A 14,348-nucleotide genomic window follows, 5' to 3' on the forward strand; every position below is an offset into this window, starting at 1 on the left:
ATAGTTGATGAAATGATGATTAGTGTCTAGGATCTTCACAGTGCATGCTTTTTAAGCTTATAAATACCTAAATAGACAAGAGCCTGTCATCACCGTGTTGAATTAATTCTACCTCCTTATAGCTTCTTCCTCGTCAAATCTCTTGTAGTTTGAACTATATTCCTTCAGCAAGCTCTCAATATTCCATCATTTAAGTAATTCGTCCCTTCTCCAAAGATGGTGGAAAGCCGATCCATGAACAAATGTGTTATTCTTTTCGCTTGCATAGCCTGCCATGCAATTCTTTCGGCTGAAGGAAGGCAGTTAAAGTACAAGGAGAAAGAAGAAACAGCAAAGCAAGGCAGCCAAAGCATCAGTTTGCAACAGAATGCTGCAGGTCTCAAAGAAGTTTTACAGTCAACAAAACCTAGTGTTGACATTTCTAGTGCTGAAAACACTGTGAGTATGACAGGGGAAAAGGAAATATTCCCACCCATGAGTTTTGGTGCTTCTGCAACAGTACACCAAGATGATTTTCGACCTACAACACCAGGTAACAGTCCTGGTGTTGGCCATAAACATACGAAAGAGGAAGAAGATGTTGAATCCAAAGTCGAAGGAGATCATAGCCTTAATGGTGGACATTCTACTACTGGATCTAAGGATGATTTCCGACCCACAACACCTGGACACAGCCCTGGCGTTGGCCACCTTCTTTCAAACAAAAGTGCAGAACCAAAAGCATAAAGATGTACATACACATTAAGGTCATGTATTATTCATTTAGGTCTGTTAACGCGGTAGATATTATCCCATGTTGAAGCTAGCTCATTTATGTATGTCATAAAGTCTCTCTGTGGACTCAGCCGCCACGCTATTATTATTAATAAAAAACATTTAAGTATTTTCGAAATTCTCTCTGTCGCAAAAAATCTAAAAGCCACAACACAACATCAATGGAGATATGAAATGAAATAATTAACATCTTAATATAACTTTTAGCTTTGTTAATATCATTCAACATCCGTTTATGGAAAAAAAATAAGCGAAAAGCGTAGAAGACGTATTCGTGCGCGCCATCATATAATTTGAAAGAATATTCATTGAGTACTAAAGAAGAAGTATGTCTTTCTATTTTTAATCACTCTAAAAAAAATATTTTATGCAAATATTAACATACACACAACACATATGAAATATTGAAAAGATAAAATTATATTTGCGTCAATGTATCATAGGGTGTAGCTCTTTTGTGTTCACTGTCGTAAACAAAATGCATGAATATAACAAAAATATATACTTGCTTGTCTCTCTAATGTGTTAATATATTCCGCATACCTCAAGGATCAAATTATTAATCATTACCATATATAATTAGGAATTCGATTTAAGATATAGGCGTTGAATGTATATTTCGGTAACCAAAGCACTATAATCAATCACTCAATTATGCATTTTTTTTTTTTTTTTTTTTTGATATCCGGGGTGTCAGGACCAGCTTGTACACACAACAACTCATCTCTAGAATCCATTAAACACCCTACAATCTCAAAAGACCAGATAAATCAAAATGTTATTATAGTTGGTGACTCTAAGGTTTGAACCCAAGAACTCAAGGAATTGAATAAATCTTCTTGACCGTTAGGTCAACCCCTTGGGGTTATTGTTTGTCTTAAATACGCACCACAACTCATAAAAGATTTGATAAGAGTTTACAATTTTTTATTTTTTATTTTTTGTCATTTTGCCAACTTGAAATCGTTAAAATACAAAATTTCACAAATTCTTACCACCCTTTCAGGGGAGAATTGATAGTTGTTTTTCTCCTAGAGACTAGTTGCTAATATTAGAAAAAGAAAAAAAAGTATAAGTCCATTCATAGGATAAAAACATACTCACATACATGTACAAAAAATTTTAGACACAGATGTCCTAATTTTTAAAAATGAAAAGCAATAGACCATGGTAAGTAACATCGAAAGACCAAACTTTGATGAATTTCTTATATAAAAAGACACAAATTTTATATTGAAAAGTGAACTAAATTAAATTTACATATAAAAACATAAATACGCATATATGTCTATCAGTTTATTATGCATATGCATGTCAGCTTTTGATTTATGCATGTTCATACTTCATACATGAATACATGAATGTATATAGACCCAAAAGTGGGTCGATTCATATAAAACCTCAATAAAAAGGGATATCAATATTTAATTAAGATATAGAAAAGAACTAAGACAGCTTACCATTTGGGGCAGTCTTTTCCCCAACTTTATATACATGCTAATTGTATAAGAAATCCTAAAGCATCAAGGTATCTTTGAAAGTATAAAACTATAAACGGCTAAGAAAAGTGCTCCCAGGTCCCAGTCGGAAGAGTCGAGTAAAGACTTTTTACTATTATAAAATACAATGGAGATGAGATTTAATATATGAATTATATATCGAATATGCACAAAAGAAACAGAGATGGCGGCACCGGCACATGATAGCCGGCCGCAACCACCAACTCCAATTTTTTTTTTTTTTTTTCTTTAACCATTTTTATGCTTTGCTCTTCTGGCCTGATTTAATATTGTTGAATAAATTAATATATCATGATAAAAAAAATAAAGTACCTATTAAATAAGGGAATTTATAAGATATATATACTACTTACTAATAATTAGGAGTCCTTTAGTATGGCGTGCGTTGAAATGGTCAAAAGGCAAAGAAATAATGAATCTCTTGTAACTTTATAGTATTGTTTGGTTTTAATTTGAAAGTGAGATATTTTCAACTTTTGAAGGTTTATTTATGTTGATCTGTATTTCTCCGCGTTAAATTTATGAAAAGGTAAAATCTTATTAATAAAAATTGGTTTAAAATTAAAAAACCCCTTTACATCAACATTTATGATTAGCTAAATTATAAATTAATTTTTTTAGGTAAAAAGCTAAATTATAAATTTCGTTATGCTGTAAATGGGAGTTCAAACTTCATTTTTATTATTGCTTTAAAATAAATTATTCTAAAGGATGAATGTTTGGTTAATTATCACGTGACTCCTCCGTTGCTTTGACATGTCTTTCCTCTGGCTCTTTCTAGCCTTCGTGGCAATTTTTCACAAGAAATGGATTAATTGAACACCTTCATCATCTTAGTTTCATTATGACCTTTAATTTCTCGCATTTTTACACGAAAAGAAACGGTGCAGCGGACCAATTAGTCAACATTGGTCTACATGGCTAAACTTACAGTAGACAGTGAACCATGCCTTACCTAAAAATTCAAGACTCATTGTGTCGTGAACCGTGTCATGCCGGTCCACCAAATTTGAGGGCCTGCAACACGGCCTGTTATATATCGTGTCGTACCTTGGATCGTGTTGTGGGTTGATCCGCGTGCTTTGTAAAAATATTTAATATTTATAAATTATGATAATTTTGATTTATTATTAATAATTATTCTAAAAATATTTTATATATTATATTTAATGACATTTTGTATTTATATTAATTAAAAAAATATAATCACTATGAAATATAATAAAATAATGAGACATTGAAATATTAATTGTATTTCAACACTTTTTATTACTTATAAGTTATAATTATAAATTACAAATACAAATTTAGAAATTAGGATTAAGAATTTTTATACATTTTTATTTTCATTAATTTTCTAAATTCTTAAAATCTTTAAATATATTTTAGCTATAAACATAGATTAGTATTTTATTTTATTTTTTAAATATTTTTTTATTTTTTTGGTGTCATGCCGCACTGGCCAACATGCCTTTTTTAAGGCCCATGGCACGGCCCACATAATCATGGGTCGTGCTGCACCGTGCTTTTTTTCGTGTCGTGCTTTTTTCGTTTAACTCAACTTTAAATTGAAGGGGCACTCCACCCTAGCTAGGTCCTTAGCATTCTTCGTCATTCATCAACAAAGTTGATCAGGTATTTCTAATTGCCATTAATTTACATGAAAAAAAAAGGAGAGAGAGGGAGAAAGAGAAATATTATATTAACACAACTTATAAATTAAAAAAGCTACCAGAGAACCCCAAAGTTCATCATAGAAAATTAAGCATGCATGTCGACATCTCTGCAACACTTAATTAGCTTTCCCTTTAATTTTCACACAATAAATAACAGAAACCTTCGGTATTCAATCTTTCCATTCAAATTTAGGTTACTTTTGGTTAGGCAAATTTGAAACTGAATAGGAAATTCGATTATTAGCATTTCTGTGTGTTGGATGCATGTTCCTTGGGGAGTTGGGGCCAGCATTACTTGTTGGAAAGTTTTAAAGTCGATTAGAAAAAATTAAAAATAACTACTGAAGTTAATCATTATTTAATAAATCTTTTAAGTTCAACCGCGTGATCTGGAGTTGGTTGTCATGTAGATTATGGTACTTATCATATAGAATATGGAATATGCATGGTTGAGACTGGGAGTTGGAGATAACCAGCCGCAAATTTTCGGGAGGATTCTATGGAATCGTGCAAAGTAATCACGAATTAGATTCCTTGAAAACTGTGCTTAGACATACAACTAAATAATGTTGGCCTTTTTAACTCTTGTTTAATCCCACGTTACAACTTGCAAAGATAGAAACAAAGAGAATCTAATAAAATTAAGAAGATCGACAGAAAATTATTCTTTTTGCAAGCGGGAGATTGTGGGCGGACAACTTAAGAGTCGAAAACTCTTCCATGTGCAGCTCCTCAAACAGCGTTTTACAGTGATATTTTATATGCCACAAAAATATTGCTGAAGTAGCTAGCTAGCATGATTCTGCAGTAAGTTTGAAGTTATTCATAAATATTTATACACAAACAAGGACACCTTTTTATATTTATACACGAACAAGGACACCTTTTAATTTTTCTTTACATTGGAGGGGGAGGCCAAGAGAATCCTTCCCTATATACAGTTCCACCTTCTTGGGTTCACTTTTTGTCTACATAAATATTAAGGAAAAACAAACGGCCCTTTGTCACCTGCAAGTAGTTCAAGTAACAAAACATTTTTTTACTGAAAGGGAAGTACCATTATAATGAAATAAATTATAGAAAAGAAAAAGAAAACTCTATAGTACATCAATTTAATTTCTTTTCTAGGCCTAAATATTAAAACGGCCTTTGAACTTGTTCTACAGTTAAGGACAGAGGGAAAAACGAGGCGGCAGTTGCATGTAACATGCATTATTATCTTAAAAGCTTATGCAAACTAAGCTATGAAAACTTACAGCTTGTGTACTCTAGGGGCTTGCTTGGCGAAACCCTAGAATAGGGTTTCATAAGAGGTCCTTACTTAATTCATTTATATTACTTTGTTCTCCTTCAGTGTAGGTGCTATGAAATCTTCCTTTCTGGTTTTTTTTTTTTTTTCTCTATTGTGGACCGAGCCTAGAGACTTGGGACCTCACCTCACATGAAATATTATATGCTATGTAGCTTTTTGAACTCTATAAATACCGATTTAGGTGAAGGGTTCCAAGTATCTTCCTCTTCTTCCTCTTTCTCGTATCTTTACTCTTGAGTTCGCTCAGTTTAGTGCTTAGTAAAACAAAACATTAAACTGATAAACACTCAACCCTTTGACAATGGCCAAGGTCATCTTTACCTGTTTGTTTTTCATAGTAATGATGTTCTCTCATGTACTTTGCATTGAGGGAAGAAGTTTGAAAATGAGAAAGAACATCAAGTGTCACAAATGCCCCTTTAGTCCTGATGGACAGAGCATTTCGAGAGATAGTAAAAAACATGTTGCAAGTTCAATGCAGCATGCTATTAAAACTATGGAAGGAAATATTGACGCTTTTCGCCCCACAACCCCGGGTCATAGTCCTGGAGTGGGCCATTCCATTCACAACTAAGGCATTGATCAAATGAAAAGATTCTGATATCAATATTTGCATTAGTTGATTTCCAGCTTAGGGTACTTCTGCATTGTTAGGGTACTCCTGCATTTGCATTCCTAGCTTCTTGTTGTTTAGTTTGTTCACTGTATATATGTATTTCCCTTTTTATTTAGATGTTTTACATTGTTTTCCGCGTGTAAGAAGGCTGTAGAGCCATATGTATATGTAAAGCATCAAGCATGGTTCAGTACTTTTCCTTATATTCTGTAAAGTTTTTATCTCTCCCCAATATCATATATTTTTCTTACTACAATGATCACCAAAATCATTGACGTACCTCCTAAATATGCATGGCCAGCTAACTACCTCTATGTTGTTATTGTTACAACATTATTAAGTATGTTGTTTTTCTGTAAACTAAGAAGCATAAAACGCCTTATGGACATTTCAATGCAATGCTCTACAGGGAAAAAAAAAAAATTAATATCTAAACCAAAATGTATGGATTATGAGTAAGTTATCAGTCATTGACTAATTTGTGAATTTGATAAAGAGAGGAAGAAAGAAGGTTGGCAACCAACAACTACCAACAAGTCTTATTATGATGAACAATGCTACTGGGATTGTCAAGATCACTTTGGTTTGAGTTCAATATACATGAAGAATTTTATTGAAGAGGGTGACGATTAAATGAGTAGCATGAGATAATCATTAATTAATGTGTGAATTATGTTATCAAAAATAATGCATTATGAGCATGAATTACTGTTTGCAAATTAACAAAGAGAATGTGTAGTCATTTTAGTATGAAACTTAGACCATATTATGTAATTCATATCTATAAACTTCTAGTGAAGAATAATTTACCATCAATATATATATTATATTGACTTTCCTAACTCTTTGCTTTTTTCCTTTGCGGTTCTTCTGTTCCATTTTATAAAGATAATACGTATGTTGGAAAATAAAGCAGAAATGTACATATACAAAGCTAGATTGATTTTAAAATATATAGGCTATGTCGCTATGATGCACGCCTTGCTAAGTAGCTCAGCTCAACTGAAATAAATTAATTAATCATTCAACACTAAATATTGGCTTAATTATGCCAAGATAGGTCCAGCTGCTATTTCATTAAGTGAATAAGTTTTTTAACATATCGTACGTTCTCTTTATATTGTTAAATCCACATTCGGAACTTAATGGAATAATGCTTAAAAATAATTAAACTATAAAAAGTTTAACTTATCAAAATAAGAAATAAAGCTTTCATAATAGAAAAATTATTTGCCCCAAATTTTCTAATTAAGAATAAGGGAACCGTTCCATAGAAAAATTCGAGGTCCTTAAGACATCTTAACAAAAATAAATAAATAAAAGTTAAGTACTGACAGTGAGAAGCATCTTTAAAAAAACCAATATATTTATAGAAAATTCAAATATTAAAAGGTTATCACATTGACAGAAGAGCACTAGCGGACTGGAGCGATTAACTGGGGTCCAATATTTCCTGTCCGGGAAACTTATAAAATTATAATATAACGCATATATAAAGTAGAAAGAAACCTCCCCAACCTTAGGAGGCCGCCTTTTGGTTCTATTTTTGGGTCTCGCCATTAACTGCCAGGGAATCTTGCGCTTTTTTGGAAGCTAATAATGACCGATGTTAGAACTAGGTATAGCAAATTCTTTTTAGCTTTTTAATTGGGACCTCTGGTTGTAAAAGTTAGGTCTGCCTACGATTAAGAATAAAAATTAAGGAAGGGTAAACACCAAGGAACCGTCCAAATAAACAGTGTTGTTGTGAGCTTAATTGTTAGTGGGATGGTTAGTGGGAAGATGCATGTGGAATAGTGGGGATGGGGAGACGACACTCCCTTACATTTTTAAAAACTCCAGTGCAAGTGTGCAACCCTTGGATTCTCTGAAAGGTATATAAGACGGATTGTCCAGATCGAGAATCATTTGATTAATCATCCAATTGCTTTTAACATCAGTCTTTAGTTAGATCTTTTGTCTAAGTACATCTTCAACAAACTCTGTATGTAAATACATATATACATACATACATACAAAAATATATAAATATAAAATATAAAATTTTAGAGTATGACCAAAATAAACAAACGATACATATTAGATATTTCTCATGCATGTTTGTGCCTTTTGATCATATATTTTATAGTATAATTCTTTTTGAAATATTTCATTCATTTACCAAGTGAATTAATCCTAAACGAAAATAGTTGCTATGTTGATTGTAAGAGTTCTTTGAACATAAACATAAAGTAATAAAAATAAACCAAAGAAAAACAACACCAGATTTTTTCATGGTTCGGCAACGTGCATATATTCATGGAACCAAGTCCAGATGAAGTCAATCCACTATGATAAACATTTACAGTTCAATTACAAAGCTAATTAAGCATCATTGAAGGAACACTCCCTATTTGCAATGCTTCAGACTCCACCCTTTAGTCGAACTTTTAACTACCACAACAAGCTCCACGTTCACAAGACCACCTGGTCAACCTTGAGCTCCTCTCAATGATCAACACCAAAGACACACTTTAGCTCCAAAAGCTTAAAATCTCATCAAGCATCACCAATGGAAACTGAAACTCACGTTCCAGTCATGAACAAATAAACAAAGTTTATCAAAAGTATTTGTAAGTCTACTTAAGGCATATGAAACCTGATTCAAAACAAAAGAAACCTCAAAGAATTTTCAGAGTAATATCAGAGGAACAATCAGGCTAGAGAAGCATTGCATTGGAGGAGACAAATATATAGAAAATTTGGCCCCCAATGCAAGGGAATAAGTGACAAAGAATAACTTTATTGAATCCAACTTTTATGTATGTTTATTCCAAAATCAAGATACCTATCAAAGTGAATAAAACTTTCCATCACATTGAATATAAAATTGACACGTGTTATGGACCACACAAATATCTCATAAGAGAATAAAACAATTCATGTATTCTAGAAGCATTGCACGTGTTAGCCAAAAAAATCTATTAGATATATTGTGATCACTTTGACTCAGAGGTACTCACCCGATATAGTAAATAAACAACATTATATAAGGTGGTCACTTTTAACACAAAGTCATCACACTTGAAATTTAAATAAGAATGATTGTACAATATTCAAAATGAAATGTTCATAACATGAGTAATGTTACACCACTAAAATCACTTATTTTTAGAAAGACAATGTGAGGATCACATTGATATTACCTAAATATATACAATTACATGAATTAATGTAGAGGGCTGTATTTATGTATATGCGTATATTAAACGAAATAACTAGTTGCAGGAGCTGTGGGGTAGGATTTCGAATATTGTTACAACTATCAAGAGCCAATATTTGTAGTTGGCGCATTTCAACTTCTGAATAGAGGTCGGGGTTCAACCTTAATGTGAGCCATCCAATGTCTCTTTAATTTGTATAATTTCTTGGGAGGAATCTTCCCGCTGATGAGGTACCTGCACATGCTCTTGCCCTAATTACTACCTTAAATACCCATCTCAACTCTTGCCCAACAATAGGCTTTAAACCACTTCTTAAACCCCTTCTACTACGCTAGAAGAAGATCCAAGTTCTCGGAGTGCACTTCTTCTAAGTCCTCAGACATCTAGCAGAAGAAGAGCAGGATATATATCTTAATAAAAGCTCTTCCCCTCCTGGCTTTTCTCTCTATTTACTTACTTAATAGTCCTATATAACTCATACTCCCTCTTAAATATGGCAAAGACTAGAATTACAGTTGCTTATTTTTTCTTTCTCGTCTTGATTTTATCCAATGAATTTATTTGCGTTGAAGGAAGGCATCTGAAGTCTAGATTGTGCAAGAAATGTTCCAAGCATGTCAAAAACACATTGAGTGTACAAAAAGGTGGAGTTCAAGCTACGGACTCCAGCCAAGAGCAGACAAGTAAGGCGGAATATGTTGATGATTTTCGACCCACGACACCAGGTCACAGTCCAGGTGTTGGGCACTCCATCAACAATTGAAATTGCTCGTTGTCTTTTATTCGATCAATTCAACTAGCAGAGCCTCTTATCTGGGATTCATTGGATTAGCTTTAATGCAAAGTTTACTTGAAACAGTACCCTTTCTGTCTTGATTATTGTAATTACTCATTTCTTGCACCATGTAAGTCGGAAATAATATGCAATATCAAAAACTGTTTATAATAAGCCTCTCTCTCTCTCTCTCTCTCTCTCTCTCTCTCTCTCTCTCTGCAATTCCTTTTCGTTTCCGTCCCTCGTGGGTAAAAGATAAATTGTAATCATGCAGTATCAATAAGTCAAAATCAAAAAATGTACGACCAAAAGAATTTCTCTTGCTGATTTCATAGTCAAGAGTAGATATAGCCATATAGGAAATACGGCTGAGATGTTTATGGATTCGAGGAGTGATGAGAGAATCTGACCCTATTTAAAATTATATTTTTTTTAGATTCAAACTTAAATGGTTTGCTAATTGTGTTTTCACGCAGAAGTCAGAACAGTCCTTTATTAAATCCCATGAAAGTTATTAGGTATGGACTTAAATCTACGTAAAATTGTGTTTGTTTATAACAGATTCATTTCTTCAAGTCTATACAAAGTTGTTGTTGATCCTCTATAAAGATTTACATAATTGCTATTGATCCTTAATTTTAAAAAGGTTTGGACTCTTGGTAAACTTTAAGCATAGCTGTTGATGATGAGCCAGTTTTAATGTTTATATGTGTATGTTTTTTAGTGATAAGATTGGGGTATTGCCGCGTAGATTTTAATCTTTCGATATAGAGCAAATGACATATTCTCACCTTAGGTTTGACGAAATTCCAAGTTGATACCACTAATTATATTTATTTCAGATTCTCACCTTTAAAATAACGTTGTTTCCTTTATTTTAACAGATTCTCAATTTTTTACTGTAACACGGTGCACGTTAACACACTAAAATGCATCAAAGCTTTTTTTTTGACAAAATATGGGCTCATGTTAGCAACATCCAAGTTGGCGGTTTTTTGCTTTTCTCGGCCAATTCCGAAGTCCAAAATCACTTTCAAGACCATCGTTGGACTCCCCACAACCTCCTCTACAAAATTTATACCTTCACTTGCTAACCTCACTCACTGTTTCCAAGCACCTTCAATAGTCACTGATGATGTTAGTTTAAGGGTGTTAATTAAAATAAATGCAATTAAAGGTATCAATTTGGGATTTCGCTAAACCACATATGAGATTACTTGATTCATTTCCACTGATTAAGCACAGCACAGCAAACTGCACAGGTACCCTTTCTCAACAACTTTATCTTATATTGCAAAGCATATTCCAGATGTGAGGTTAGAAAGCTGACAAAATTTAAGGGGAAAAAAGAAGTCATAAAATGGAGCCCCACTCATACTTTTTGGTCTTGATCTTTGTTGCGGTATTATCATGCTAGCTTAAATGATACCTTGTTTTAACAAAATATCCTCGAAACTAATCTGATTGTGATATTTGTGGGAATCATTTTTAAGAATATATACATACCCGATACTATGTTTATACTTTATACTATCAATTACACGTACCACTTAATACATTTTAACATAAATACCTCATATTTAATTAATCAATAAAGTATATATTAAATATTTATGAGACGAAAATATCATAAGTTATTAACAAGTTTAAGAGGTAGGTTTCGAAATTTATCTTACTTTAAAGTTAGAGTACGCTACTTCATGTTTCTGAAATACAATGATGGAATACATAGTATACGTATTTTTACATTACCAAAACAAAAAATCTTGTAAAAATGAAAGCGCACATATACTCATCTTTCTCTTATCTAACAAAAATCAAAAAATTCTCTCTGCACATGCCCATCAATTGCAGTTCTATCTAAGCCGTATACATGGAATCTTAGAGCTGTAATATGTGCGGTTAGGAGGCAAGGACAACACTTAAATAATCCAAAAAAATATTAAAATTAAAAATTAAAAAAGAAATGCATGCTTTGAATATATCAAATCTCTGGTATTTGGAATTGGTTCCCACTTAGACGAAGATAAAGACATATAATGGTCGTTAAGTTAGTTTTAAAGTCAAGGCAGGAAGATCATTTGTTCCATTTAATATTTATGAATCCACAAAGATACTAACTAATAAATTAACGTACACTGATGTTAGCATGCTGGAGCTTTTTGGTATCGCAAATTAAATTAAAATATATTGCTTTTTTTTTTTTTTAAATGATTTTTGGTATCGCAAGTAGACAAAGCCTCATGGGTTCAACTGAAAAAACGCAAGTTGATGCTAGCATGCTGGAGCTTTGTGCGGTGTTTGATTCTGTTGAAGTTTTATATATTAATAATAATCATAATAGAATAGTGAGGCCTTTTCCTTTTGAACTGGAACTTTGGGATCGACTGGTGATATTATGAGATTCTGATTTAGGTATATATTTAATATAATAATACACTAGCCCTGGCTTTGACTATCAATTAATTGTACTCCACTAGCTTGCGTGCTCATGGTAGCTGCCTATTTATGAGCTCATTAGGCATGGAAGAGTCAGTTAAAGGAATTTGGCCCTGGTTATGAAAGAGTTTTGATAAGTAAAAAAATATATCATCTAATTTAATAAAATAGTTTTTAAAAGCATGTAATTACATTTAATATTTGATTAAATATCATAACAAATACAAACTTTGATTTGGGAGTGGGGACAATGTCTATTAAATTATTCATCTATGCGGTATGTAATATAAAACTTTGAAAATACTTTATTCTTTTGGTCAGTTTCCACGTATTTCAATTAATCCTCCGGAGTCCTAAAGTTAACGACTAGATAAGCCTCTAGTAGACATCCCTATTAAGAGATAAAGTAAATCGAATTTAAGACCTCTTAAGTAGTACACCTACGAATCTTAATTAACCGTTTAGCCACCTCGGGTGAACATTTTTCATTTTTATGAGGGAACACCTTTTACTTCAAATAGTAACTTTCAAGTTTGTTGGTGAAAACAAATAAATCAATGAATTAGTGTGTCCACATATAAAGAGAAAGAGTTGCCTGTCTTTATGATATTAATTATTGAACATGGATTTATTAGAAACCAATAGAATTTGGAAGAAAATAAAAAATAAGGCAATTATGTAGCTCCAAGGATTGTAATCTCACCTAACTTTGAATCCATATAAATCTCTAGCTATCCCTAGGTAAAATTTGTAGAATAATATTAGCTACCAATTAATTAGACTCAATTAGTTGTTTGTAGAATAATATTTTTGATTAATTTGTAGAATAATAACCTTTCAAATTTTATTATGAGAAAATATGTGAATGGTTAAATAGTATGATTATCTCTTTTATTTTTTATGGAAAGAAAGTGGAAAATAAGGCAATTTTTATTTAATTTTGATCTCCAAGTATCGCAATCTCTACCTGTCCCTCCCTACCCTATAACACCTAAGTTCTCATAATACTCAACTGCATTATTACACCATACTAATCGCATATCAATTTATAAGAGTTAGATCTAAAGCAACCAAGTTCATTTATCCCACTCTACCATCCTTGTCAATTACCACAAACTAGTGGACCAACACAAAATCTGGCCCATATTTATCAATCAGCCTCATCAGACCAATCAAATTGGGTTCACATTTTGTTACTCCATTTCCCAGTCCAATTATAAGTTGGATACGAGATAATCCAACCCAATAACCCAAACTTAAAATTGTATTCTTCATTCAAATAAAATAAAAGATAAGAATTCAATCTCTTCTAGGATTGGATATTAACAAATTCAAGTAATCTCTTAATTATATTTTTTAATGTCTTAAAAAAGAATTTTTGTTTTATTTTGTTATATATTGTAGACAATAAAATCTACGGTTGAATTAAACAAGGTTGATCTTGTGAGAATGAAGTCACTGATAATCTCATAGACTTACAGGGACAAAAAAAGTGAACACGAAGGCGCGAGGGACACCGATGTAGTGTCGGTCGTAGGTATTTCGACGCTTAAATCAACACGGTTGAAGGGAATATTTGTAAGACTAAGAGCAGGAAAGGGTTTACCTTGAGTGTTTGGCTAGGGTGCAACTATTGGCGTAAAGTGGTCAAGGCACGACTCTACGACACCTACGAGAAGTAGACTTAGTCAGAACTAAGCTCTACGACGAGGAAAGACGATGGTTCTTGAGAGCAAGAACTTAGTGAACTAGCAGAAGGGGCTATGATTGAATGAATAATGAGAGGCTATACCTTTGTTTATATAGTGAGTCAATGAAGCTTGAGTCCTTATAGAACTAAACGTTCTCATGATAGGAGTTTGAGTAAACAAAAAACTTGTAGTTCTAATTCATGTAGAAGTAGAAGTACTAGTTCATATAAGATTAGAAATCTTGGATGAATTAAGAAGTAAATAGAACTCTAGGTCCCATTGTAGAACGAAAAAGGGCTAATGAGTTGGGGCTCGATTTAGCTTAATTAACTTATAGAAAAA

The 14,348-nt window shown here is 32.6% G+C and overlaps 1 protein-coding gene across 1 annotated transcript; it reads left to right on the plus strand.

Annotated features, from left to right (window-relative positions):
• The first annotated feature begins 216 nt into the window (after positions 1–216).
• LOC116123977 (precursor of CEP9-like) lies at positions 217–10,023 on the plus strand. The gene is made up of 3 exons (XM_031409693.1): positions 217–706; positions 5,621–5,845; positions 9,797–10,023. The coding sequence occupies exons 1-3, from the start codon at positions 217–219 to the stop codon at positions 9,862–9,864; spliced, it is 783 nt and encodes a 260-aa protein (XP_031265553.1). The 3' UTR covers positions 9,865–10,023.
• The last annotated feature ends 4,325 nt before the right edge of the window (positions 10,024–14,348 follow it).

Source organism: Pistacia vera, unplaced genomic scaffold (assembly GCF_008641045.1).
Source record: "Pistacia vera cultivar Batoury unplaced genomic scaffold, PisVer_v2 Contig1467, whole genome shotgun sequence".
NCBI lineage: Eukaryota > Viridiplantae > Streptophyta > Magnoliopsida > Sapindales > Anacardiaceae > Pistacia > Pistacia vera.

Excerpts from the sequence above, each read along its gene's own strand:
- LOC116123977 (XM_031409693.1), top strand. The coding sequence starts at position 217 with ATGGTGGAAAGCCGATCCATGAACAAATGTGTTATTCTTTTCGCTTGC. Across the intron at positions 707-5,620 it reads CCACCTTCTTTCAAACAAAA|TAATGATGTTCTCTCATGTA; the intron begins GTGCAGAACCAA and ends TGTTTTTCATAG. Across the intron at positions 5,846-9,796 it reads TCCTGGAGTGGGCCATTCCA|ATGTTGATGATTTTCGACCC; the intron begins TTCACAACTAAG and ends GTAAGGCGGAAT.